The sequence below is a fragment of the Balaenoptera ricei genome, chromosome 19, assembly GCF_028023285.1.
Source record: "Balaenoptera ricei isolate mBalRic1 chromosome 19, mBalRic1.hap2, whole genome shotgun sequence".
NCBI classification, from domain to species: Eukaryota; Metazoa; Chordata; class Mammalia; order Artiodactyla; family Balaenopteridae; genus Balaenoptera; species Balaenoptera ricei.
In genome coordinates, this window is record NC_082657.1 from 18,683,025 (window position 1) to 18,709,867 (window position 26,843).

Consider the following 26,843-nt stretch of genomic DNA (forward strand, 5'->3'; position numbering starts at 1 on the left):
CAATAAATTTTGCCTTTTTAGCATTTTAAATTTTCAAAGAGTTATCACATCTACTTGATTCTCACAGCAAAAGATGGGAACCGTGAGACCGATATATGGCAGTAAGGTTGGGTATTTGCTTAAAAGACAGTGAACTGTCCCGGGCGTGCTGTGTGCTGGCCTGCTCTTCCCTCTTACTTTCCTGACCAGAGTAAAATGAGGGCAAGTCACCTTCTGCTGTCAGCCGTGACGCTGCATTCTAAAACAGGAGCTCCGGGCCCCGGCTCAAAATTCCGAACAATAGATCCATCCACGGCATCCTCAGATCAGCGGGAGAGAGGGGGAGAGGGCCAGAGGTCACTGAGGTGTCGGCTGAAGCTGTGACTGAGTTCAGCATCAGCCCTGGGCTTGTCTGAGAACCTTGAGAACCTGAGAACCTTGTCCTATGACTCTCACCCAGCTCAGAGGGGCAAAAGGACTTCCCTTCCACTCCCAAAGCAGGAAGGACCCCCTTGCCGGCATCCCCAGAAAACTCGCCCTCGATCCCACAGTGGCCGATGGAAACAGGCGGCTCTGAGGGCAGAGCTGCAAACAGGTAATTTTCTCATTCTCTACTGGCCAAAGAGGCACCACAAAATCTAGCAAGATCTTTCAAGAACTTTTTAAAAGTTCCCACTGTTTGACCCAGCAATTCTATCCTGAGGGGTCTCTCTTAAGGAAATAATCTGAGTTGCGGTCAGACTTATGCGTGAAAAAGGTTTGTCACGTGTTATAGGGGACAGACGGCAAACACACTGGCAACAGTCTGTGTCCACCTAAAGGGGGCAGTTAAAACAAATTTGAGCACACCCAACAGTGGGGCCCAAGCAACTGATCACACTGAAGGGAGATAACTGCAGAATACGATGAGAACAGAGCAGGGTAGTAACTGACAATATGATGGGAACAATCGGGGTACCAAAGCGAAGGGTATGTGCTGTGGCAGAGATAAAATACTTTCAGTAAGAAATGTGTCCACAGCTTTTCAGGATAAGCAGGGGTGGAAAGTCCCCTTGAAACAAATGTTATTAGTAAGACAGTGAATTCATAGAAAGGCCTTGCACTGTTATATGAAATTATGGTGCCCGGTTAGGGGAGCTTTTGGCCTGACCAGGGCAGGCCTGGGACAATTCTTCCTGATATGCAGAGACCACTTTACATGAAGACCCCAAGCCTGCTGGGAGGCAAAGGACCCTGTGTCAGGGGTCCCCAAGACCACCCCCAGGATTGGTGATTCTCCAGGACTCCGAATATAGTCGTGCTCACGGCTAAGATTTATTACAGCCAAAGGACACAAAGCAAAATCAGCAAAGGGAAGGGTACATGGGGTGAGGTCCAGAGGAAACCAGGCACTGCTTGCAAGAGTCTCTCTCTGTGGGTCACACGGGACATGCTTAATTCCTGCAGCAACCAGTTGTAACAACATGTGTGAGGTGCTGTATACCAGGGAGACACACCTGAACCTCGGGGCCCAGGTTTTTATCGGGGTCTGGTCACACAAACACTCTGCAGCATGCACCAAAATTCCAGACTCCCAGGAGGAGAGCCGGTGTACAGCATCAACTGCGTGGTTTGCACAAACCGTCTGTGAGCCCCCTTTATCACTTAGGGAAAGATTCATATGATTATAGAACACTGTTTACCAGTCAAGTTCCCAGATGCCAGCCAAGGCCAGCCTTGCCAGTGGGCCTTTCCAAGGACAGCAGTCTCAGGCCTACTGTGCGAACTCTTTTCTGCACAGACCCAGTCTCCCAACCCCTGCTCCATGAAACTTGAAACGGTGGGGTTGTGTTTGGGTGAACCCAGCAGGCCTTAATCAAAGCCCACCAACAGGAAGAGATCCCGAAGAGGAATTCATGGGAGCAGGACACATTCAGGCTGGAGGCCCAGCTCACGAGCCTCATGGCTTGGGAAGAAAGGGCTGGCTCTGACAGCCTGTGATCCAGCCTCCCTGGCTGGTGTGTTGCTCTAGGACAAACATTGTCCGGGAACTAAGAAAACTATCATCATGGGGCCTCGGGCTGAGGCCCACGGCAGTCTGTGCAGGGCCCCGGGCCAGTTAAGGGCAGTACTAGAATGGACTGATGTCCATGGGACTATGCATGTTCAGTGTTCAGTAGTGCTGCCATATGGCCAACAGGAGGAATAGCAACCATGGACAGATAACTCTCTTGGAAAATGTGCACAGTCATGAATGATTTGGCAGGAGATATTCAGTATACGGCAATACAAGCCAGATGTTGTTAGTGAATTCCAAAGACAGTGGAAATGCCTCTGTTTTGTATTGAATGTTTCTTGAAATAAATGCGCCATTGGCTAGGGGTGTGAGAAGACAAAGACAGTTCCCCCTTCACCGGGCATTTGGAACCAGGAATTCTTTCTGTGGACTCAGATAATTTAAGGGGGGATGTTGGTTGGACTTTGAATGAATGGGGAGGAAGGGGTTCTAATAAGTGGTTAGAAACATAAAGGAGATGTGACAATATTTGTAGCCCAAGTTTATTGTGATTATATAAACAGTTTTTCTGTATGGTTTCAATTTCATAAATGTGTGTGTACATGTGCGAACAGGAAAAAGAAAAGCTACACTCCAACATTTTCATGGTAGTTAACTCAGGGTTCACGGAATGATGGTTTTTTTTTCTTCTTTGTGTCTTTATGTATTTTGGTGATAAAACCATATTACCTTCATAGTATGAGAAAAACTACCAGTGATTTTTTTTTTACAATGATTGGAAAGAGATGTACCATATTAGAGAGAGATTGGGCACAGGATTAAGGATAATTTTTTTCTCAGCTTCTTCATACATTTATGGTCTTTCTAAATTATTCACAATGATCACAGTTAGGGGAAAGGGACCTTTTTAAAAGATTAAACCAGAAGTTTGGCTTTGGGTGGGTTGAGAGGAAGGACTGGAGATGGGAGATGATGAGAGTGGAGGAGAGAAGGGAGAGGCAAGGAGACATTTGCCCAAGATACCGTGACAGAGAAGGTGATGCGCAGGGTAATGGCTTAGTCATCTCCTGAGGGAGGGCTCGCGCCACGAGCTGCCGCTGGGGCAGGGAGAGCCACAGGAGGAGGCAGGAGCAGAGAAAAAGATGGGGAAAAGAGAGCCAGGAGGGGGAAAGAGGACCATTGGAGGGGCAGCCAAGGCAGGGAGACCAGAGAACTAGTGATTCTGCAACTAGGGGTGGAGGTGTGAAGGAGGGCACAGGGACGGAGGGGGCAGCTGGAGAAGGTGGTGGCAGGGGGTAGGGCTGTGAGCAAGTCAGGTATTGAGGACGCTTGGGCAGGCTGAAGTGACAGTGTCCTGGATTGGGCACGGAGTAGGCAGTGAGGCTGCTGTGGGGAGCCAAGGACATCTTGATGGATGGTCCCTAATCTTGGGACAACGAGAGAAAACAGGCAGATGTCCCCTTATAGAGACAGAAGCCCTCTGGCCAAAATAGACAGAAACCCCTGAGAGTTCTTCCACTGACTCAAAAGGTGAGAAGAACATGAGAAGCATCTGGAGATGACAAAGCAAAATGCACACTTGGAAAGTCACCATTCCCCCTCCCCCTGGGTGACGACAACCAGCAGAGACCCCCTCACCCCCAGGCTTTCTCAGTCATCCCAGAGGGTTGGGAAAGGGCTTAGGGTTCCCAGAGGATGCAGTGGTTTTCCCAACAAGAAGATCATGGGGCTGGGTGGGGGGGGATGGGGGGTGGATAAGGGCCACAGAATAGGAGAGAGTGGATGTCTGTCGGGACCTGGTATGGGCCAGGCAGGCCCTGGGGTGGCCCCAGCACACAGCTGATCCTGTGAGGCCTGGGGAGGTTTAGGGAGGCCCAGGAGGTCATGTAACCACCCAGGGTCAAACAGCTGGTAGGTCACTAATGTGGGGCCTGAACCACTTGGATAGTCCCCAGACCCTCCTGCCTAGTCTGCCTGGCTTGGTACCCACCAAGACCCAGAAGATGACACAGAAGATGCTCCTCCAAGGTGATCTGGAGGGTAAGGAGCTATCCTCCACCTAGTTACCCAAACCAGAACCCAGGAACCAGCCTTGACTCACTCCGCCCTGTCCCCCTCCTGCCCCTGAAGCCAGATGAGACAGCAAAACTCGGAACTGACTGTCCTTCCCAGTGGGCCCTGTCCCAGCCACACGGCCATCTGTGGCCTGGCCCCTGATGGCCATTGCCATCTCCCAGCCCTGCTTCCTCCTCACCCCCTCCCGACTGACCAGCAGTGCCCACAAGCAGGCCCACTAGGGTCTGCTGGCTATGCCCAGAAGACTTTGGAAGAGTTCTTGGTGGCCACCTCTCTGTAACCTCATCTGACCATCACATCCCTGTTCCTCTGCCCCTGCTTCCTGCCCCTTGTGGCACTGACCTGTGCTCAGGCCTACCTCTCCCAGTCACCCTTCATGGACAGGTCCCAGGTCTGGCCACTTTTCTGTCCTCTTGTGATCACCTAGGCCTAGCCGTAATACCATCTCTGTGGATGGAACTGAATATTCCAAATGAGAAGGAGACCCAGAGAGATAACACAGCTCAGAGACCCCAGGTGGGTCTCAGGCACAGCCTCTAATAAAAGGTGGTGAGCTCCTGGTCCAGCGGTCTCCATCCCTGCTCCCACTGTTTCCAAATTAACAGGCTGACAGCTGCCACACTAACCTCATCTCTCTCTGGTGACTTGAAACTAGGGTGAGCCCTCACTTTGCTTCTTCTTCTTGCACTTTGCTCAGAAATGTCTCTCCAAATCTTTGGGATCCTTGAATGTCTGGGAACTCAGTACTGGGGAACTCTCCACAAGAGGAGACATAAGCTTATGGGACATTTTGGTTCCACCTAACACTGGGCCACCTACCCACAGCTTCACGGCGCAGTCATAGGAGCCACTGAGGACCTTTGTGTCATCCACACAGAAGTGGCAGGAACTCACAATGTGCTGGTGTCCCCTCATAATTTTAAATGGGATCTGAAAAAAGGATAGACTGAATGAGTTCAGAAGGTTGCAGAATACCAGATCAATAGTTTAAAAATCAATAGTATTCCTATACACTTGCAATGAACAATCCAGAAAAAAAATTAAGAAGAAAATTGCATTTACAAAAGCATCAAAATAGGAATAAATTTAACCAAAAAAGTGTAACATTTATACTCTGAAAATTACAAAACATTGTTAAAATAAATTTTAAAAGACTTAAATAAATGGAAAAGCAACCCATGTTCATGGATTAGCAGACTTACTATTCTTATGAAAATACCCTCCAAAGTATTTGGAGTGATCTACAGATTCAACAACATCCCATCAAAATCCCAGCAGACTTCTTTTCTAAAATTGACAAGCTGATCCTGGTATCGGAGAGACAGCAGTGAGCGGTCCTGAAGAGAGATCTTAGTTCCCTGCCTAGGAATTGAACCTGGGCAGCTTGGATGAAAACCAGGAATACTAGTCGCTAGACCACCAGGGGCTAGAGGCTAGAAGCAAAGTTCCCCTGGCCCTTGCCCCATTTGAAAAATGAATTTCTCAAAGAGGCAAAAATTGTAAAAACAGGCCCAAAGTTTATTATTAGAGACATAGCACAACAAGTGGGAAAGCACACAGAGAAACAGTTTGTTTATTTAAGACAGAAGCAAGGCAGAAATACACACCTGGAGAGAAAGACTGTGGGCATCCTCCCTAATGAGGAAAAGTGCAGTAAAGAGGTGGTTAAGTCATTTATATAGGGGCAGTTCTTCCACATCTTTGGTCAATTTTCTTACTTCTTTTCCCACATCTGACTTGTTCTAGGACACTCCCCAACATGCGTGCACATCTTTTTGTCAAGATGGATTCCAGCGTAGAGGCTTGTGGAGGCTTGGCGTCACCTGTTATGGGGTGGTGGCCCCTCCTTTTTGACCCCCAAGGAGTCTTTCTGCACCTTTGCAGTCAGGGAGTTTTCCTTGACCTCAGGAGTGGTCATCTTATCTCTTTACTCCAGCAGAGCTCAGCTCCTGCCAGCTCCTGCCATTAACCTCGCCCTTGGCGTGTCCAGGGAAAACAAAGCTTCCATTGTATTCCACTTGACAAAAACCAGCTGTTCAGCCCAGGGGCCCATCTACCTCCTACCTCAATCCTCAAATTTACACAGAAACTCAAGGGAAGCAGAATAACCAAAAAATTCTTGTAAAGGAACAAAGGTAGAGGTCTCACAATTTCCAACTTCAAAACTCTTTTCAAAACATACAAAGAGACAGTAATCAAGACAGTGTAGTATTAGCATAAGGATAGACATATAGATGGATGAAATAGAACTAAGAATCCAGAAATAAGCACTCATATTTTTGGTCACTTGATTTTCAACAAGGGTGCCAAGATAATTAAAAAGGGAAAGAAAAATCTTTTCAACAAATTGTGCTGGGACAGGTGAATATCCACATGCAAAAGAATGAAGTTGGACCCTTATCTCATACCATATACAAAAATTAACTCAAAATGGATCAAAGACCTAAATGTGAGAGCTAAAATTGCAAGCCTCTTAGAAGAAAACATGGGTGTAAATCTTTGTGAATTTGCATTAGTCAATGGTTTCTTAGATATGACAACAAAAGCACAAGCAGCAGCGGCAAAAACAACAACAATGATAAACTGGACATTATCAAAATAAAAAACTTTTGTGCTTCAAAGGACACCATCAAGAAAGTGAAAAACAACCCATACAACGGAAGAAGATTTTTGCAAATCATATACCAGGTAAGGGACTTGTATCTAGAATACGTAAAACACTCTTAAAACTCAACAATAAAGAAACAATCTAATTTAAAAATAGGCAAATGATATGAACAGGCATTTCTCCAAAAAAGATATGTAAATAATCTATAAGCACTTGGAAACGTGCTCAACATCTTAAGCCATTAGGGAAATGTAAATCAAAACCATATTGTGTAAAGAGAGTAAATCCTAAAAGTTCTCATCACAAGGAAAAAAATATTATCTATTTCTTTCATGTTGTATCTATATGAGATGATGGATGCTCACTAAACCTATTATGGTCATCATTTCATGATGTAAGTCAAAACATTATGTTGTACACCTTAAGCTTATGCAGTGCTGTATGTCAATTATACCTCGATAAAACTGGGGAAAAAAAGACATTCGATTATAGTACCTAGATATAGAAAACAGAACAAACCAAACAAAGAAAGAAACATATTGAGATACCACTTCATACCAAGTTGAATGTCTGTAATCAAAAAATCAGACAATAACAAGAGAAATCGGAACTCTCATATAGGGCTGGTGTGAATGTAAAATCGTGCAGCCACTTTGGAGAATAGTTCAGCAATTCCTCAAAATTTAAACATATGTGTTAACTTATGATCCAGCAACTTTACTCCTAGGTTTTTACCTAAGAAAAATGAAACCAAATGTCCACACAAAAACTTGAACATGGGCATTCATAGAAATATTATTCATAATAATCAAAAATTGGAAACACCACACACCTATGGTCAATTAATCTTCAACAAAGGAGGCAAGAATATACAATGGAGAAAAAACATTCTCTTCAGCAAGTAGTGCGGGGAAGCTGGACAGCTACACGTAAAACAATGAAGTTAGACCACTCCCTCACACCATACACAAAAAATAAACTCAAAATGGCTTAAAGACTTAAATATAAGACATGACAACATAAAACTCATAGAAGAGAACATAGGCAAAACATTCTCTGGTATAAATCATAGCAATGTTTTCTTAGGTCAGACTCCCAAGGCAAAAGAAGTAAAAGCAAAAATAACCAAATAGGACCTAATCAAACTTACAAGCTTTTGCACAGCAAAGAAAACCATAAACAAAATGAAAAGAGAACCTATGGAGTAGGAGAAAATATTTGCAAATGAAGCTGCAACTGACAAGAGCTTAATTTCCAAAATATACAAACAGCTCACATGACTCAACAACAACAACAAAACAAACAGCCCAATCAAAAAAAGGGGCAGAAGACCTAAACAGACATTTCTCCAAAGAAGACATACAGATGGCCAACAGGCACATGAAGAGATGCTCAACATCGTTATTAGAGAAATGCAAATCAAAACTACAATGAGGTATCACTTCATACCAGTCAGAATGGCCATCATCAAACAATCTACAAATAATAAGTGCTGGAGGGCTTCCCTGGTGGCGCAGTGGTTAAGAATCCGCCTGCCAATGCAGGGTACACGGGTTCGAGCCCTGGTCCGGGAAGATCCCACATGCCGCAGAGCAACTGGGCCCGTGCGCCACAACTACTGAGCCTGCGCTCTAGAGCCCACGAGCCACAACTGCTGAAGCCCGTGCCCCTAGAGCCCGTGCTCTGCAACAGGAGACGCCACCGCAATGAGAAGCCCACACAACGAAGAGTAGCCCCCGCTCGCTGCAACTAGAGAAAGCAAAGACCCAACACAGCCAAAAATAAATAAAAATAAAATAAATTTATAAAAAAAAATAATAATAATAATAATAATAATAAGTGCTGGAGAGGGTGTGGAGAAAAGTGAACACTCCTCCACTGTTGGTGGGAATGTAAATTGGTGCAGCCACTATGGAGAACAGTATGGATGTTCCTCAAAAAACTAAAAATAGAGCTGCCATATGATCCAGCCATCCCACTCGTGGGCATATACCCAGAAAAGATGAAAACTCTAACTTGAAAAGATACATGCACCACAGTGTTCATAGCAGCATTATTTACAATAGCCAAGGCATGAAATCAACCTAAGTGCCCAGTGACAGATGAATGGATAAAGAAGATGTGGTATAAATATGCAATGGAATATTACTCAGCCATAAAAAAGAATGAAATAATGCCATTTCCAGCAACATGGATGAACTAGAGATTATCATACTAAGTGAAGTAAGTCAGACAGAGAATGACAAATATCATATGATATTACTTATATGTGGAATGTAAAAAAAAAAGATACAAATGAACTTATTTACAAAACAGAAACAGACTCACAGACATAGAAAACAAACTTATGGTTACCAAAGATGAAAAGGAGGGGAGGGATAAATTAGGAGTTTGGGATTAGCAGATATACACACTACTATATATAAAATAAACAGCAAGGACCTGTGGTATAGCACAGGGAACTATATCCAACATCTTGTAATAAACTCTAATGGAAAAGAATCTGAAAAAGAATATATACAACATATATTCAGAATATATATATACTGAATCACTTTGCTCTACTCCAGAAACTAATACAACATTGTAAATCAACTACACTTCAATTTTTTAAAAATTGAAAAGATGAACTGGAAACAATCCAAACATGACCATCCACTGATGAATGAATAAATAAAATGAGGCATATCCACACAATAGAATATTACTAGGCAATAAAAAAGAAATGAAGGACATCTTCTGATATGGCATGTGAGAAGCTTGGAAGTCACCACTCCATCGTCACAACAAGGAAAAAGCAGAACAAACTGAAAAATCAACAACTCTTCTTAGATCCATAAGAGAAGTGAGGTCACAAGGCGAATGGCTGCCCGCCAAATTGGAGAGATAGACAGGCAAATACAAAGAATTCCAAGTTACCAGAGCAGAAATCCAGGAGCAGCAACCTCCATGGGCACCAACGGCAGGATAGGGAAACCTGAACTGTAATTGACAAATGGCTGAAGGCTCAGTGTGGACAACTCGGAGAGCTGCGGTACTGGGTCCCCCCCACTTCTGTGAGTGTTACCTCCAGGAACAGTCCTAATCCTCACAGTGAAAGCTGGAGAAAAGTCCCCTCGTGCTTCCAGCAGGGAAAGGGAAAAGGAACCATCCTGAAATATGCCACAGCATCCTGTTCTTCTTAAGCTCTGCCCTCAGGAGAAACTAACCAGAGCCGAACCTGCTTGGATTTTGTCGGAGACAAACTGTCCTGGGGAAAGGGAAACACCCAACCCCAGCCCCCTCTAGCCATCCTATTCCACATGAAAGCGAGGGGTGAGGGTTGCAGACTAAACAGCACATGTGAAGTTCACAATCCAGAGGCACAGGCTCACTAAAAGACAGAGACCTAATCATAGGATTGTAGAATGCTTCTCCACACCCCACACCTTGCGACCACATTATTAAAAGCTTATTTATAGCAGTTCCTTTTACCTAGTACATCATGTCTGCCCAACAACAACAAAAAAAATTACGAGAAATACTAAGAGGCAGAAAACACAGTTTGAAGGGTCAGCACAAATATAACATCAAGACCAGACTCATATGGCATGGATGTTGGAAGTATCAGACCAGGAATTTAAAACAACTGTGATTATATGCTAAGGGCTCTAATGAATAAAGTAGACAGTTATGCAAGAACACGTGGGCAGGCTTCCCTGGTGGCGCAGTGGTTGAGAATCTGCCTGCCAATGCAGGGGACACGGGTTCGAGCCCTGGTCTGGGAAGATCCCACATGCCACAGAGCAACTAGGCCCGTGAGCCACAACTACTGAGCCTGCGCATCTGGAGCCTGTGCTCTGCAACAAGAGAGGCCGCGATAGTGAGAGGCCCGCGCATCGCGATGAAGAGTGGCCCCTGCTTGCCACAACTAGAGAAAGCCCTCGCACAGAAACGAAGACCCAACACAGCCATAAATTAATTAATTAATTAATTAATTAATTAAAAAAAAAACCACGTGGGCAATGTTAGCAGAGAGATGAAAATTCTAAGAAAGAACCAAAAAGAAATGTTACGGATCAGAAACACCATAACAGAAATGAAGAACAGCTTTGATGGGCTTATTATTAGACTAAACGTGGCTGAGGAAAGAATCTCTGAGCTTGAGGATATCTCAATAGAAACCTCCAAAACTGAAAAGCAAACAGAAAAAAGACTGGGGAAAAAAAAAAACAGAATAGAATATCCAACAACTGTGGAACAACTACAGAAGGTGTAACACATGCATAACAAGAATACCAGAAGAAGAGAGAAAGGAACAGAAAAAAATATTTGAAGCAATAATGATTGAGAATTTCCCCCAAATTAATTTCAAACACTAAACCATAGATCAAGGAAGCTCCGAGAACACCAAACAGGATAAATGCAAAAAAAAAAAAAAAAAAAAAAAAAAGAACTACACCTACGCATATCATTTTAAAGCTACAGAAAATCAAAGATAAAAAATCCTGAAAGAAGCCAGAGGAAAAAACACCTTACCTATAGAGGAGCAAAGATAAGCCTGACATCCAGCTTCTCCTCAGAAACCATGCAAGTAAGAAGAGACTGGGGACTTCCCTGGTGGCACAGTGGTTAAGAGTCTGCCTGCAAATGCAGGAGACACGGGTTCGAGCCCGGGTCTGGGAGGATCCCACGTGCCACGGAGCAACTAGGCCCATGTGCCACAACTGCTGAGCCTGCGTGCCACAACTATTGAAGCCTGCGTGCCTAGGGCTCGTGCTCCACAACAGGAGAAGCCACCTCAATGAGAAGCTCGTGCACCACAACGAAGAGTGGCCCCTGCTTGTTGCACGCAGCAACAGAGACCCAACGCAGCCAAAAATAAATAAATAAATATATATTTTTAAAAAAAGAATAGACTGAAATATTTTAAGTATTGAGAGAAAAAAATCACCAACCTAGAAATTTGTATCCTGCAAAATTATCCTTCAAAAGTAAAGGAGAAATAAAGACTTCCTCAGACAAACAAAAACTGAGGAAACTTGTTACCAGTAGATCTGCCTTGAGAGAAACGTTAAAATTCTTTAGAGAGAAGGAAAATGACGTAGGTCAGAAACCCAGATCTTCATAAAGAAAGGAAGAGCATCAAAAAAAGAGAAAAGTGAAGGTAAAAGAAATACTTTAATTGTTCTTATTCCTAATTGATCTAACAGATAATAGTTTGTTCAAAATAATAATAGCAACTACATATATATGTATATATGAAATAAATGACAGCAGTGAAAGGGACAAGAGGGAGGAATTAGAAATATTTTGTTACTTTAAGGTACCCACACTACCCATTAAGTGGTATAGGGCTATTGAAAGTAGACTTGAATTAACTATAAATGTAAACTATAAATGCAAACTCTTGGGCAACCACTTTAAAAAGTAAAAGAGAGGTACATCTGATATGCTAAGAAAGGAGAGAAAATGAAATCACATAAAATACTCAATTAAAACTGCAAAGGGCAGGGACTTCCCTGGCGGTCCAGCAGTTAAGACTCTGTGTTTCCAATGCAGGGGGCATGGGTTCAATCCCTGGTCAGGGAACTAAGATGATTCAAGCCGCGTGGCACGGCCAAAAAAAAAAAAAAAAAAAAAAAAAAAAAAAATTCAAGAAACAAGGGCAACAAAAAACAGTGACAAATATGGTAGTTATTAATCTAACTATATCAACAATTGCTTTGAATGGTCTAAATGCACCAATTAAAAGACAGAGACTGTCAGAGTGGATCATAAAACAAGACCCAACAATATGTTGTCTACAAGAAACCCACTTTAGATATAAAGACACATATAGATTAAAAGTAAATGGATGAAGAAAAATATACCATACTAACACTATCAAAAATTTCAGACAGAGCAGACTTCACAGCAAGAAAATTTATCAGGGCTAAAGAGAGACATTACATAATGATAAAAAGGTCAATTCTCCAAGAAGATGTAGTAATCCTTAATGTGCATGTGCAGAACACCAGAGCATCAAACTATGTGAGGCAAAAACTACTAAACTTGCAAAGAGAAATTGATGAGTCCACTATCATAGTTGGAGATTTCAGCACCTCTCTATGAGAAATGGACAGATCCAACAGGCATAAAATTAGTAAGAATACAGAGGAATTCAACAATATCAAACAACTGGATATAATGGACATTTATGGACCACTTCATCCAACAACAGCAGAATACATGTTCTCCTCAAACTCATATGGAATATTCACCAATATAGACCACATTCTAGGCCATAAAACATACCTTAACAAATTTTAAAGAACAAAAATCATACAATGTCTGCTCTCAGAATACAACGGAATTAAACAAGAACTCAATAACAGAAAGATGGTTGGGATATACCAAAATACATGGAGACTAACACTTCTAAATGACACACAGGCCAAAGAAGAAATCTCAAGAGAAGTTTTAATGTATTTTGGGACTTCCCTGGTGGCACCAGTGGTTAAGAATCCGCCTGCCAATGCAGGGGACACAGGGTCAAGCCCTGGTCCGGGAAGATCCCACATGCCGTGGAGCAACTAAGCCCGTGCACCACAACTACTGAGCCTGCACTCCAGAGCCAGTGAGCCACAACTACTAAGCCCACGCTCTGCAACTACTGAAGCCCGCGCGCCTAGAGCCCAGCTCCGCAACAAGAGAAGCCAATGCAATGAGAAGCCCGGGCACCGCAATGAAGATCCAATGCAGCCAAAAATAAATAAATGAAATTTCAAAAAGTTGTAACATATTTTGAACTAGACAAAAATGAAAATACAACTTACCAAAATTTGTGGGATGCAGTGAAAGTAGTGCTTAAAGGGAAATTTATAGCATTGAATGCATACATGAAAAAAGAAGGAAAATCTAAAATCAATCATCTAAACTTCCACCTTAAGAAAACAGAAAAAGAAGAGCAAATTAAATCCAAAAGAAGTAGGAGAAAAAAATACTCGGAATTGCAGCATAATTCAGTGAAATTGAAAATAGGAAATCAATAGAGGAAATCAATTAATACAAAAGCTGATTCTTTAAAAAGATCCATAAAATTGATAAGCCTCTAGCCAGGCTAAGAAAAAAAGAGAGAGAACACAAATTACTAATATCAACACAGGGGGTAGGGAGGTGTCCAGGATGTAGGGGTACTGCAAAGAAAAAAAATGTTGCCTGCTCTTCCAGTTCTGCAAGGATCAAGCCATTAGCTACTGCAGTGGCCCACAGACAGTGCACCTGAGGGGAATTCAAGACAGAGAAAAACAGGAAGCATTCTGTGCTTTGGATACAGTAGCCCCTACATGGTTAAGACGTGTACTTAAGGAACATTTAAATGATCCCAGTTTTTCCGTCTTCTTCCCATACACAGAAAAGCACTAAAATCATTAACTTGAGATGTCTGTTCTTTGTGATTAGCAGTAAGCTTTCTATGCTTCACTACATGTTTTTCCCGGCAAAAAGTTCATATACCCTGGCTCCTCCCTCACCTCTCTGGAGCCGTCCCTCAGAGCTATCTGAGAGGTTGTCTCCCATGCTACAGTCCGCAGTAAGGCCCAGGAATAAAAGTGAACTGGTAACTTTTACACTGCATTTTTCTTTAAGTTGACAGTGCTGGGAGGGGGGATCTGAGGCTCTGCCGCCAGTCAGTGCCCCCACGGATGCAGGAACTCTGGATGGCGGGACAAGGTTGGGGTGAGGCGAGTGAAGTCCGAGGTGCAGGGATGAGGGGAGGCGGGGGTCTAGGGTAGGGGAGCGGTTTCGGGGTTGTGGGGAACACGGGGCTGTGGGAAGGCGGGAGTGAGACGGCCCTTCGGCTCTAGGTAGCTGGGAGAGGTGGGACAGGAACTGGGCCGCCAGGAGACGAGATGCGAGGCGCCAGGTCGGGGCTGGGCCGCCAGGGGGCGCAGGCAAACTGAGCCAGGCGGCGGGCGTGGGGCCGGTCAGGGGGCGGGGCCTGGCAGGCGTGGGGCCGGTCAGGGGGTGGGGCCTGGCCGGCGCGGGGCGGCGCGGGGCGGGTCAGGGGGCGGGGCCTGGACAGCAGGCTGCCTGCAGCCCTGGCCGATTGCGGGGCCCAGGACGAGACCCGGTCACTGGTCTGCTCCACTCTCCACCGCCGAAGCCTGCGCCTTGGGGTCGAGACAGCCGACCCTCAGTTCCCTGCTCGGCAGCTGTCTCCGCCTCTAGGCAAAGCTCTCGGTGCTTCGTTCTTTTTCTCATCACAAAAACAGAACTTTGGTATGGGAAAACAGAGCAAGAGCGGGGAAATCCCTCCACCCCCTTCCGGACCTTTCTGGGCAGAGTACTTTTGGGGTGCATTATGGAGAGGGAGCCCCAGGAGCCACGCAGAGAAGTTCCACACTCTTGTACTCTAGGTACATTGTCCGAGGCCCTAACAAAAATAGCATATAGAAGACAGTCCGATGTTTGTAAAAGCAAAAAATGTGAGCTCTTTTTTAGATATATGTAGCGTCCCACAAATATGTTCTACAAATCCGCCTGCGCCTCCCTGGCCGGGCCTTGATCGCGGTGCCGCGGTGCAGCAGGAACCGGGGAGCAAAGACCCCAGACCAGGAGTGCGCTTGGCGGGCTCCTGCTCTCAGGGGCCAGGGTGGGAGATGGGGGCAGCCACTGACAGGCGGCACGCGATGCCAGGTTACGGCCTGAGCCAGGTGAGCGCTGCTTTAGACCGAGGGCAGGGAGAGACACCCCCCCCTCGGGGGGAGGGGGACAAAACGAGGACACCGGAGGCCGGACTGACGGGCTTGAACGTCAGCAAGTCAGATGGAAGAGGAGAGAGATGAGGTAGAGCCGAAAGGGCTTGGAAGGTCATGGTCAGATCTCCTGACTTCCTCTTAAATGTGCCAGGGAGCCAAGGAGAGGTTTTGAGCTAATTATTTTTAAAATTTGTGACACATCCATGTGTGAGTGTGCCTTTTCAGGCCAAGAATGAAGAATTATCATTGAGAATGTTCTTTAGCAAACCATCTCAGATTGTTGGATGAAATCATTTGGAACATTATTATTCTTGCATTGTGCACCTTCACTTCAAAAGATCATTTGTTAACATTTTCACTGAGCTAAACAACTGCATTAACCTTGCTGTATAAACACTTCCAAGGTGTACTGTTTTCAGTCACTGCTCCCCTCTGTTTACTCTAAACTGCTTTTTCTTACTCCAGTTCTTAATTCTGACTTTTTTGCTGTTTGCCAGAGTATTCCCTTGAGTAACTTTTTCCTCAAAGAGAGGCATCCTTTCTGAGTTTTTGCAGCTCTGAAGAAAATGTCCTTTTGTTGGCTTTATCAGGGACCAGCAGTTTGGCCAGGCAGAGAATACTTTAGGTCACAAACTTTTCTCCCAGAGTTTTATATAACTTCTCAACTTCTGTTAACCTAATGGATCATAAAAACCTCAGGCCAAAAAAATCTTAAGCCACCTGAGTGTGCATGCACCCAAGACTGGTTAAATCCATCAGGGGGCAGCCAGCCAACGGAATACTCTCCACAAAAAAAGAACAAGGAAGCTGTTTCCTTACTAATATGGAGAGACCTTGAGACTTCCCTGGTGGTCCAGTGGGTAAGCCTCCACGCTCCCAATGCAGGGGGCCCGGATTCAGGTTCGATCCCTGGTCGGGGGAACTAGATCCCGCATGCATAACACAACTAAGATCCTGCGTGCCGCAACTAAAACCCGGTGCAGCCAAAATAAATAAATAATTTTTTTTTTTTAATGTGGAAAGATCTCTAAAATAAATTTAAAAAAGAAATTTAAAAACCAGGTGCAGAAGAGGTCTAAGGTGTGCTTCCATTTATGTAAAAAAACGGAGAGGTCAGAATACACATGTATGTGCTGGTATGTGCATAAAATATCTCTAAGTATGCAGAGGAAACTAGAAACATTTGTTGCCTTCGTAGAGGGAAAGAGTGTAGTTGTGGGAGGGGGGGTGCTAGGGAGACTTTTTAAAAATTTATTTTATTGAAGTATAGTTGATTTACAGTGTTGTGTTACTTTCTGGTGTACAGCAAAGTGATTAATTTCTATATATAATCCCAAACTCCTAATCCATCCCTCCCCCACCCTCCCTCCCCCTTGGCAACCACATAGAGAACACACTACGTCCGTGGGGAGACACTTAATTGTAAAAAACAAAAACAAAAAATGCCCACAAACCTTTTTTATCTATTGAATTTGGATCTTGGGGGTATTCTATGGAGAACAGAAATAAAATAACAACACCTATGCTCTCCTTTAATTTTACTTAAAAATCAGAATAACTGTCACAAATAAAAGCAAGCAAAGCACTGGCACACACTGCTTTCTCTTCAAACAGACTTCAGCACAGAGACCCCAACGCACCCCTGTGGTGGACTGGCCGAGACAGTCAGCCATTCGACAGGCCCAGTTGTGGACTCAGCTGCGAGGTCCTCTGACAGCTGGAGAAGCCTCCATCTCAGTCTGATTGCAGGCTTTTCCATCTGCATTGGAAAAGGGACAGCCTTGCTCCTATCTTGCGGTGCAGGCATTCACTACCTGTAGGTTTTATTTCCCTCCAATCTTGCAGTGAACTTGACCATCTCCTTCCACATGCGCACGCCAGTCTTTCTTCAGCCCAGGGAGATTTCCTTGTTTCCTTCTGTATTTCTTTCCTCCTCCTGCTCTCTCCCCCCACCCCAATACCTCATATATTTACTGGCTCTTCTGCATCTCCCCTGCCTTCCTCTTCTCTTTTCTCTCATAATTATTGTTCTTTTATATTTTTTCTCGGAGTTCTCAGAGAATCCCATGAGCTTGTTTTCTAATTTCCTGTTCCAGTTCTCTGCTCTGATTTTAAAACCTCCATGGAGGATTTTCGTTTGGAAATCCTCTTTTTCATCCCCAAGACTTTTCTCTGTTCACAGATTATTTCTTCTTCCCAGCCACCGGCCTTCTTTTCATCAATGCATTGTCTCTCAAATATCATTTAGAATACAAAGTAGTGTTTTGGGGTTTTTATTTCTGTATTATTATTATTCTAAGTTTTCTATTGCTTCTAGTGCTGTTTCATGGGTGACAGGGCTCCCTCACTGACCCCAGGGCATGCACTTGGGAGTGTCACCATGGCGACATTTGGGAGGCTCAGCCGGAGCCCACAGGGTCTGGGTTGGGTGGGCCACTTTGCCCACTAGGTGTGCCTGGGGCAGGGGACTGGGCCCAGTCCCAGCAAGCCAGGTGGCTCCCTCCCAGGTCCCCTTGCCGGCTCTTGAGCTCTCCCCACCCGTTGGGAACAAGCCACACCCCCTCCCCTTGGGGGCGGTTCTGACCTTGGAGAGGGGTTCCTGGTCGCCCCAGAACGCTGCCTTCTCAGGCATCCAGTGCTTCTCCGGCGGTGGCAAGTCATTGCCCACGGCCAGGGGGTTAAGCGAGGGCAGCAGCCGGCCCCGCCGCGCCTCTGAGAGTGAGAGCTTGAAGCGGCCGCAGGCCCTGACCAGGGCTACCCAGGGCAGCTTGCAGGGCCGATGCGCGCCGTCGCGGATGTGGAGCGAGGACAGCTGCACGTTACTTCTCTGGAGCGCTGTCTTCCCATCCTGGTCCAGGGCTTTTGCGGAGCTGGGGGCGCCCGGGGGCTGGGAGGCCATCTCGGAGCCGGGCCTGGCCACGAACGGTGGCGCCGCGCGCCCGCGCCCCCGCGCCCCCACCTTGGGACCCACGCGCCCTGCCTGAGCCCGGACATCTTGCTGCTTCCGCTCAACGCCCAACACGGTTAGCCACAGAAAAATGGACTTCTAGTTCTGGGCGTAAAAGGAATGAGGCCAAGTGTGTGAAACCGGCAGCTCCATCCTCGCGGCCTCGCTCAGGGTCTTCCTGGCTCCGCCTCCCGGAATGATCTGTGTGTCTTCTGCCTTTGTAGGGGTCTCCTGGCCAACCCACTTCACCGTCAACAACAGAGAAACAGTCCATAAATTATAGAATGTGCCCAGGATTAATTAAGATGCAGCTGTTAGGGGTAGGTACACAAAATATATAAGCATGTGAGGGAAATACCTGTCATAATGCCAATGAAATACCAAAGAACAAAATGTCACCTCTTGGGACTCCCCTGGTGGTGCAGTGGTTTAGAATCCGCCTGCCAATGCAGGGGACATGGGTTCAATCCCTGGTCCCGGAAGATCCCACATGCTGCAGAGCAACTAAGCCCGTGCGCCACAACTACTGAGCCTGAGCTCTAGTGCCCATGAGCCACAACTACTGAAGCCTGCGTGCCACAACTACTGAAGCCCGTGCACCTAGAGCCCATGCTCCACAACAAGAGAAGCCACCGCAATGAGAAGCCCATGCACCGCAACAAAGAGTAGCCCCCACTCGCCGCAACTAGAGAAAGCCCGCGCAGCAACAAAGACCCAACACAGCCAAAAATAGATTAATTAATTAATTAATTATTTTTAAAAAACACTTAAAAAAAAAAGTCACCTCTTGTCCGGGAGCAGACTCAATGCTAGAAAATGACTGCATGGAATTATAACAAAAGAGCAAGGGTTGTCAACCCTGGGGGGTAGAAGTAGAAGTGATTTTCTTCCTTCTTTCTCCTTTTACAATTGTTCTGATTTTTCTATGATGTTACTTTGATAATGGAAAAAAACCTCTGCACTCTACTTTTTCTAAAGGTCTCATGAGGGCAGATGAGGCAGCCTCAGAGCAGGGACCCAGGGCTGCAGTGCAAAGACCTGGAGCTTGTGTGACCCAGGGTGTGGGCACACACTCTTCCACTCTTGGTCCCAGTGCTTTTCTCAGACACTTTGGTGGCATCTACCCCGAGACGCTGAGGCCACCTGCCAGGATCCTGGTACTGTGCTGCCCACTTGGCTCCTGGCCACCAGCACCAACCACATGAGGGAGGAACCACACTCCCCAGGAAAACATGGGAAAGCGACCACCTCCCTCCCACACGGGTCCTTAAGTAAGTCAGACTGTCCTTATCTGAACCTGGCTTTCTTCACAACAAAACCAGAGAAAAGCCTTTGCTTTTCAATTCTTTTTTAAAGTTTCAGGAAATGAAAAATCAAGAAAAAAATAGAAAAATGCCATTTTAATTAAACTGTACAGTCTGAGTTTTTTCCTCTGACACTAACAGATTAAGTTAAAAATAGAAATCAATTTCAGCAACCTTCCAAGGCAAGCTTTGAAATGTCAAGGTTTTAAAAAAATTATTTTACAGCAAAAATTTACATATAAATACAATCTGTACAATCTATTAACTGAGTGACCAATGAACTTCCATCCTGGAGGAGATCTGGTACTGGGACAGGCCAGGGCAGAATTCAGTTACTGCCTCCTTAGAGGAAGACGCTTCAGCCTAGAAAAGGAAATAAAAGAGAGAGGAGGAAAGTTAGATACAAACGGAAAAACCAAACAGTTCAGTGCGGGAGAAGAATGCCAGGCCTCTCCCTGAGCCAAAGTGGCACAAAATACAGAGGATGACCCACACCATGAAAGAAAGTACCGTTTAATCTGCACTCTTAAGATTCTGTTCCCCCCAAAACACACAGAGAGACTCACTCCTCCACATCTCATATTAAGACCCATTTATAAAAGCAAGTTCTAATCCTGGTTGCACACACCTATCTCATGTATGACCTTTGGGAAGGAACTAAAAACACAAAAAACAAAACCATGTGTGCTCCAGGGCCAAAAGCTCCCGAGCCGTCAGTCTTAAATCTCAGCTTCGTGCACACAAGAATGTTCATGGCGGCTCTACTCACCAAGAAGAGCTGGGTCACACTGACTCTAGATCCGTGCTCTACAGCCCCAAAGTGGAAAACCAAATGCCCCCAACAACGGAACAGATGAATACTCTGTGGTGTATCCCGTAAAGGAATACTCTATGGCAATGAGAACGAACCAGCTGCTGCTACGACAATGCAGAGGAATCTCACAAGCCAGATGCAAGAGTTCCTGGTACATGGGTCCCTTAAATAAATCTGAAACACAGGCAAGAGTAATCAGTGGTGATAGAAGCCAGAGTGGTTACCTTTGGGGGGCGGGGGTGGGGATGCTAAGTGGGAGGGGCTTCTGGAGTGCTGGTTTATTCCTTGCTCTAGGTATATTGGTATATTCAGGGAGTGAACATGCACGGAGCTGGGAACTTACAGTGTGAATGCACTAAAGAGTGTACTTAACTGTATGTTTCCACATCTGTGAAATTCTAGAATGGGCAAAGCTAACTTACAGGCACAGGAGGAAGATCAGTGTCTGCCGGGGAGGGGATGGAGGGGGAGACTGCAAGTCCATCCAGAACTAGGCTGTGCCATCACTGAAGGAAAGCAGCAGGGGCCCTTGACAAGAGTGAGACCTCAGCCAGGCGCTGGGGATGCAAGTAAGACCCATGTTGTCGTGACCCTCAAAATGCCCCTTGCAGGAGACAGATGCAGACAGGTAATACACAGAGTGGAGTGGGGCACAAAAGATGGAGGGGCCCCCTCCAGGGTCCCTGGGGAGAACCTAGGAAGCTTAGGGGTGAGGGGCTATGGAAACTATACCTTTAGCAACCACAAGAGTAATATTTAAATACATTTCACACCTCCGATGCTGCATTCCCTCTATCCCAGTCCCCGCCTCAGAGATAAGTGCTCTCAGGGGTGTAAGAATCCCTCCAGCCCTTTTCTACGCAAGGATGTACACACATGTGCATGCGGGGAAATCCAAAGGCCTGAGGACAGCAGTACCAGGCATATACACTGTTCTGCAGCTTCTGGTCTCTAAAGGGTAAGTTTTAGATGCCAGTCAGCACACAGCTACCTGCCCTCATTTTCTGACTGCTGTGCTCAGCCCACCCCACCACACCCTCCCGATGGGCACTGAAGGGCTTCCACGTGTGCAAGTGCTAATGCCTCCCCGCAGGAATGACTCATCACATGGCCCCAAACGGTCAAGGGTGAGAATATCAGGTGTTGGTGAGGGTCAGTGGGCCTCCCTGGGCCTTGCTTTCCCCGCCTGTGAGAGGAGGGGACACAAGTCACAGCTTGTGTGAGGACTAAACGAGCCCACACCCACGGTGTGCCTCACAGTGCCTGGCCCGGCCCTATCACCAGTGGCACGCGCCCTGAGGAAAGGGAAACGTGAACCAACACAGCCGCTTCAGGGGGCTCTGGATTAAACTGAAATGCTCATATCCTTGTTGTTTCTGAACCATGAGAAGGTCCTGTCCATTCTAAAGAAATAAATGAAAAAGAACAAGGCAGCAGCACTTGTCTTTCCAGACGGCAAAATATACTATAAGGCCAGAGTAATTAAAACAGGGAGGATGAAAAAATAGAAAAATGGCTAAGAAACCAGAACAGAGAATCCAGGAACAGATCCACATGGGCATAGGCATTTAGAATCTGATCAAGCTACACCTCCCTTAACAGCCCAGAGCACCGGTGGGGCCGAGTGGCCAGGGCTCATGCCTGCCGTGTCCCCCATCACCCTGGGCCCACAGCTGGACTTGCCCTACCTGGTCCCGTGCTGGCCGGGCAGGGCCACCCAGCTGCTCCGGCCCGTGGGCTGGAGGGGAAGGAAGACAGCGACTTCCAGGCAGGACCATAACAACCTCCAAGACCATCCTCCAACCCGTTCCCCTCGGCTCCTCTGAGGGCCACATGCTAGAGTGGAACAAACTGGGATCCTGAGTAACTTTCTCAATTTAATTTATGCTCCATTGTGCTGTGCCACTGGGTTGAGAGGGTTCTTTTTCATCGCAGCTCGCCTACTCACTCTCACTAATACAACCGGCCATCTATCTGGAGAAAGGTAAGTTGGATGCCTATCCTACTCTGTTCACAAAAAAAAAAGGAAAATAAAACAATTCAAATAGGTTAAACACAAACAAAATTACAAAAGCATGAGAACAGTCTATATACATACACAAAATCTTACATTAGGGAAGGCCTTAAAAAGACAAAATGTAAAACATACCAACGACAACACAAAAATTCGTAAAACTGAGTGTTCCCAAAATTAAAGTTTCTGTTCAACAAAGATTGTTAAAAGTCATATAACAGGTAACACTCTAAAACACAAAGGATTAATATCCAGAATTATTTTTTAATTCCTAAAAATCAGTAAAAACAGTACCTAAAAACCAGTATAAAAATCTAACAGAAAACAGAACATTGTGCAAAGGACAGGAGCACATTATTCACAAAAGAGCCCACGGCAAAGGCTGAGACAAACAGGAAAGGCTGCTCAGCCTCATTACTGATTCACGAAATGCAATGAAGATGACGTGCCATTCTTCACCCACCAGGCTGGCAAACATCTCCGTGCTGTTTGTAACTGATGTAATAACAAGGTGCTTTCATAATTTAAATGGATAGAGCCACTTGTGGAAACAATTTGGTGATATTTATTCCTTCTAAATGTTCATTCCCTCTAGATTTATGCTACATAAAGTTATATTATTTATATTAAAAATGTGCAACAAAATGCACGTGTACCTCTGTGTGTGTGTCTGTGTGTGTGTGTATGTGTGTGTGTGTGTGTGGCTGCGCAAAAAAGTCTTCAGAGTTACAAAGCAACAGATGACAGAGGTTACTGAGGAGAGAAGAGAGATTTGGGGAATTGGTCACGGGCCACTTCAAGCCTTATCTGTAAGATCTGAATTTTCACAATGATAATATATTTACATATTACTTATGCAATTAAAAGTTCACTTTTTAAAAAGCCGAGTTAATGCACAAATTTATCATTTCTGACATTTCCCTCTAAGCAACCACGGCAAGGTTTCAACGAGCCTCTGAGGGTTTCTGAAAGCCTACTGTCTCCTGTCGCCTACCGTCTCAGCAGCTCCTGGGGTGACAGGTCTGCGGCCCCTTCTTCATCGCTCTGGCTGTCACTGCTGTCCGTACTCTCGGAACTACTACTTTTCTCTGACTTTTTATTCTTTTGCTTGCCTTTGTGTTTGTGCTTCCGGTGTTTCTTTTTCTGAAATAAATAAAACAAATCAAGGAGAACAAATGGGCGTTTCCCTTCCTAATTCCTCGCAGTGGCAGGCTAATGAGGCATTTGGTTGCTGGAGTCATTCAAAAACAAAAAACTTCACTTGGGGGAGCTTTAGCCTGGTGTGGGACAGACCAGGACACACAACTGGGCACACTCTCCACCGTGCATATGCTCACAGAATTTATCTTCTGGCGACAGATACAGCAGAACCAAGCAGGCACAGGCAGGACCCCATCATGACACTCAGCCCCCATCTCATCCAAGGTGACCCCGTCCCCTCCCATGAACCTGCCTGCTCCACTTTGTTAGCCATATGTGACAAACCACATATCAGGGTGGCAAGCTCCCTGGAAAAGCACAAAGAAGAAACTGGTAGAAGGTCAGAGAACAGCACATATTGTGCCGGTGAGAAACACATGAGTTTGGTTTTCAAATCTGTCAGCACCAGTTTCTTTCCTTTCACTCCAGGGGAACTTCTCTTACCTTCCATGCTCAAGAATCCTTTTTTCTGGTAGCCAAAAGAGGAACTGTTTCTAATCAATTCTACTACTACCCAGATCACTGTGGGTACCCAGCACTAACATTCACTGAATTAAAAGCCTGTGCCATAACTCAAAAGAAGACACGGATGCTGAGACAGCGGTGTCAACAGTGTTCTTTAAGTGTCCATCACTTCAAATGGCAAGCTACAGACCCAAATCTCTATTTGTAATGATGACAAAGTAGTTGAGAAATGTTCAAACTAATACCTTCCTTTAATATTGAATGATAATCAATATCAAATGCTTTTATTCATTATCTAAATAATTATTTTATTAAAAACAATTGTTTTATTAAACACAGTAATTAACTATTCTGCTACTTAATACTCAACCATTACTCTAAGATATTTATTTATTTATTTATTTATTTATTTATTTATTTATTTAATTTATTTTTTTGGCCGAGCAACTTGCGGGATCTTAGTTCCCCGACCAGGGATTGAACCTGGCCCCCACAGTGAAAGCCCTGAGTCCTAACCACTGGACCGCCAGGGAATTCTCAACTCTAAGATATTTAAATGTCCTTCTTTCCTACTTTTTAATGTTCATGAATAAAAAAAAAAATTTTAAGTACAACTGAATAAATTAAAATATTCTGTCTAAAAGAAAAACAGGACTTCCCTGGCGGTCCAGTGGTTAGACTCTGCGCTTCACGGCAGGGGGCACGGGTTCGATCTCTGGTCAGGGAAGATCCCGCATGACGTACAGTGTGGCCAAAACAAAACAAAAAAACAAAGTTTTTCTGAAAATCGAGGGTTTCCATTGACTATCAACATTTCTGTCAAGGTGCAGAGAGACCTGTGGCCTCCACCTCTTTTTGACTGGCTTCATGGGTCACCCCTGGAAGCTGGTCTAGAAGACAGAAGCAGGGGCGTCTGACCCCACACACTGATCCTGGTACACCCAGAAGTCACCTTCTCTTTCTTCCGTCTGTGCTCTTTCTTGGTCTTGTGTTTTTCTTTGTTCTTTTTATGTTTCTCTTTGAGAGGTGCCTCAAGTTTCTGACGAGCATCTGAAACACGAAAGGAATAAAGACATTACTTGGAGACTGTAGGGGAAAAGAAGGCTAAATTACTGAGTTAGGAATCTGACGTAGACGGAATGTTTACCACTAAGGCAGAACTCCTGCCCTGCCTCACTGATAAACAAGCAGATTAGCATATCATGTTGTAGATCTATATTTAGAAACTGCCAGAAACCTCAACCTAAGACCAGGGTGATCCAACTGGTGTCAGGCCACAGTCTTATCTGCCAGATGAAGATAAAGTCAGACCAGAATGCCTACAAGCCTTCTGCCATTTAACATCCTCAGGTAAACTCAGAGATAGACCAGAGTCTGAATCTGGCTCTGTCAGCAGGTCTGTGATCTTTGGCATGTTGCTAAACCTCTCCAAGTCTGTTTTCCTGTCTGAAAAATGGGGAAAATAAGAATCCCTATCCTTTTGGGGACACAGAGAGGATTAGATGGGACCGTGCACATGAATCCCATAGCCCAGAATCTGGCACATAATTATCCACCCCTCTGACACCGTCCACCCTTTACAAAAGCACATTTCATGTGAGTTTGTCTTATAAGCAGAAACACTAAAAAATTAGCACCAAAACAACATAATGTACATGATCATTAAAAATGACTAAACATGGCAGAAATAGAGACACAGATGTAGAGAACAAACGTATGGACACCAAGGGGGGAAAGTGGCCGGGGTGGTGGTGGTGGTGGGATGAATTGGGAGACTGGGATTGACATGTATACACTAATATGTATAAAATGGATAACTAATAAGAGCCTGCTGTATAAAAAAATACATAAAATTCAAAAAAAAAAAAAAAAAAGACTAAACAAGTTGCATGCGCTCCACTTCTCCACCTCCAAATTCTAACCAAAACATTTTCATAGGTCATTAACTTCCAGGTCATCAAACCAGCAGAAAATTGTCTATAGCAGAAACAGTGTAAGTCATTAAATCAACTTTTTTCTACCTAAAGAAAAATTCCAAGGTATTTCAGGAGGATGGTTTATTTCCCAAACCCAGTTAACCGATGCCTGCAATTTTCTAGTCCTACAGTTTGGTCAAATATTTCCCAAGTTGACCTCCCCAAACTTTTTTTTTTTTGATGCTAGTTTTTGGAAAATAGCCCATAGACCAAATTAAGTTATCAACTATTACAAGGATATCAAGAACCGTCTGGGAAATGCGCATAAGTAACTTAGCTTTCAAGTGCCGACACTTATTTTAAACTAAAGATCTGAATAATTACACAAATGAGAAATACATTCACCACAATTTTTCAAAACTTCACACATTTGACTCCTCTCTGCTTTCATCTCTTTGAAGGCTGGGTTAATTAACCAAGCCAATATGCATATGTGGGCACTACAGGAAACTATAAAGTAGATAATAGAATTTTATGTCATTTCTATATCTGGGCTCTATTATCAGATGTTTGTTAACTCAGCTTTCAAAGAGATGCCAACCAGTCTAAACATTTTAACATGAGATGTCAGTTTAAGCTGGCACTGAACAGAAGTTGGTAACAGATACTGGGGGAGGAGGAGGAGCTATATTTCCTTCTGAAAGGATTAGTTTTATTTTATTTGCTACATTAGCCAAAGTATAAAGAAGTCTCAGAATATCCTTCTCCTTACAATTCCTATCCCATCTTTGTGCCCTAGATTTT

The 26,843-nt window shown here is 44.8% G+C and overlaps 2 protein-coding genes across 2 annotated transcripts in view; both read right to left on the bottom strand.

The window, feature by feature from the left end:
* Positions 1-18,278, bottom strand: part of WDR88 (WD repeat domain 88) — a 47,345-nt gene extending 29,067 nt beyond the window's left edge. The window contains exons 1-3 of the mRNA XM_059903747.1: positions 17,964-18,278; positions 4,871-4,981; positions 211-299 (exon numbers count right to left, since the gene is read on the bottom strand). Of these exons, the coding sequence (XP_059759730.1) occupies positions 211-299; positions 4,871-4,981; positions 17,964-18,278 (515 nt within the window). The remainder of the gene's footprint in view (positions 1-210; positions 300-4,870; positions 4,982-17,963) is intronic.
* Positions 18,279-19,707: 1,429 nt separating this feature from the next.
* Positions 19,708-26,843, bottom strand: part of GPATCH1 (G-patch domain containing 1) — a 39,262-nt gene continuing 32,126 nt past the window's right edge. The window contains exons 18-20 of the mRNA XM_059904675.1: positions 25,076-25,173; positions 23,453-23,601; positions 19,708-19,993 (exon numbers count right to left, since the gene is read on the bottom strand). Coding sequence (XP_059760658.1) covers positions 19,963-19,993; positions 23,453-23,601; positions 25,076-25,173 — 278 coding nt within the window. The 3' untranslated portion in view covers positions 19,708-19,962. The remainder of the gene's footprint in view (positions 19,994-23,452; positions 23,602-25,075; positions 25,174-26,843) is intronic.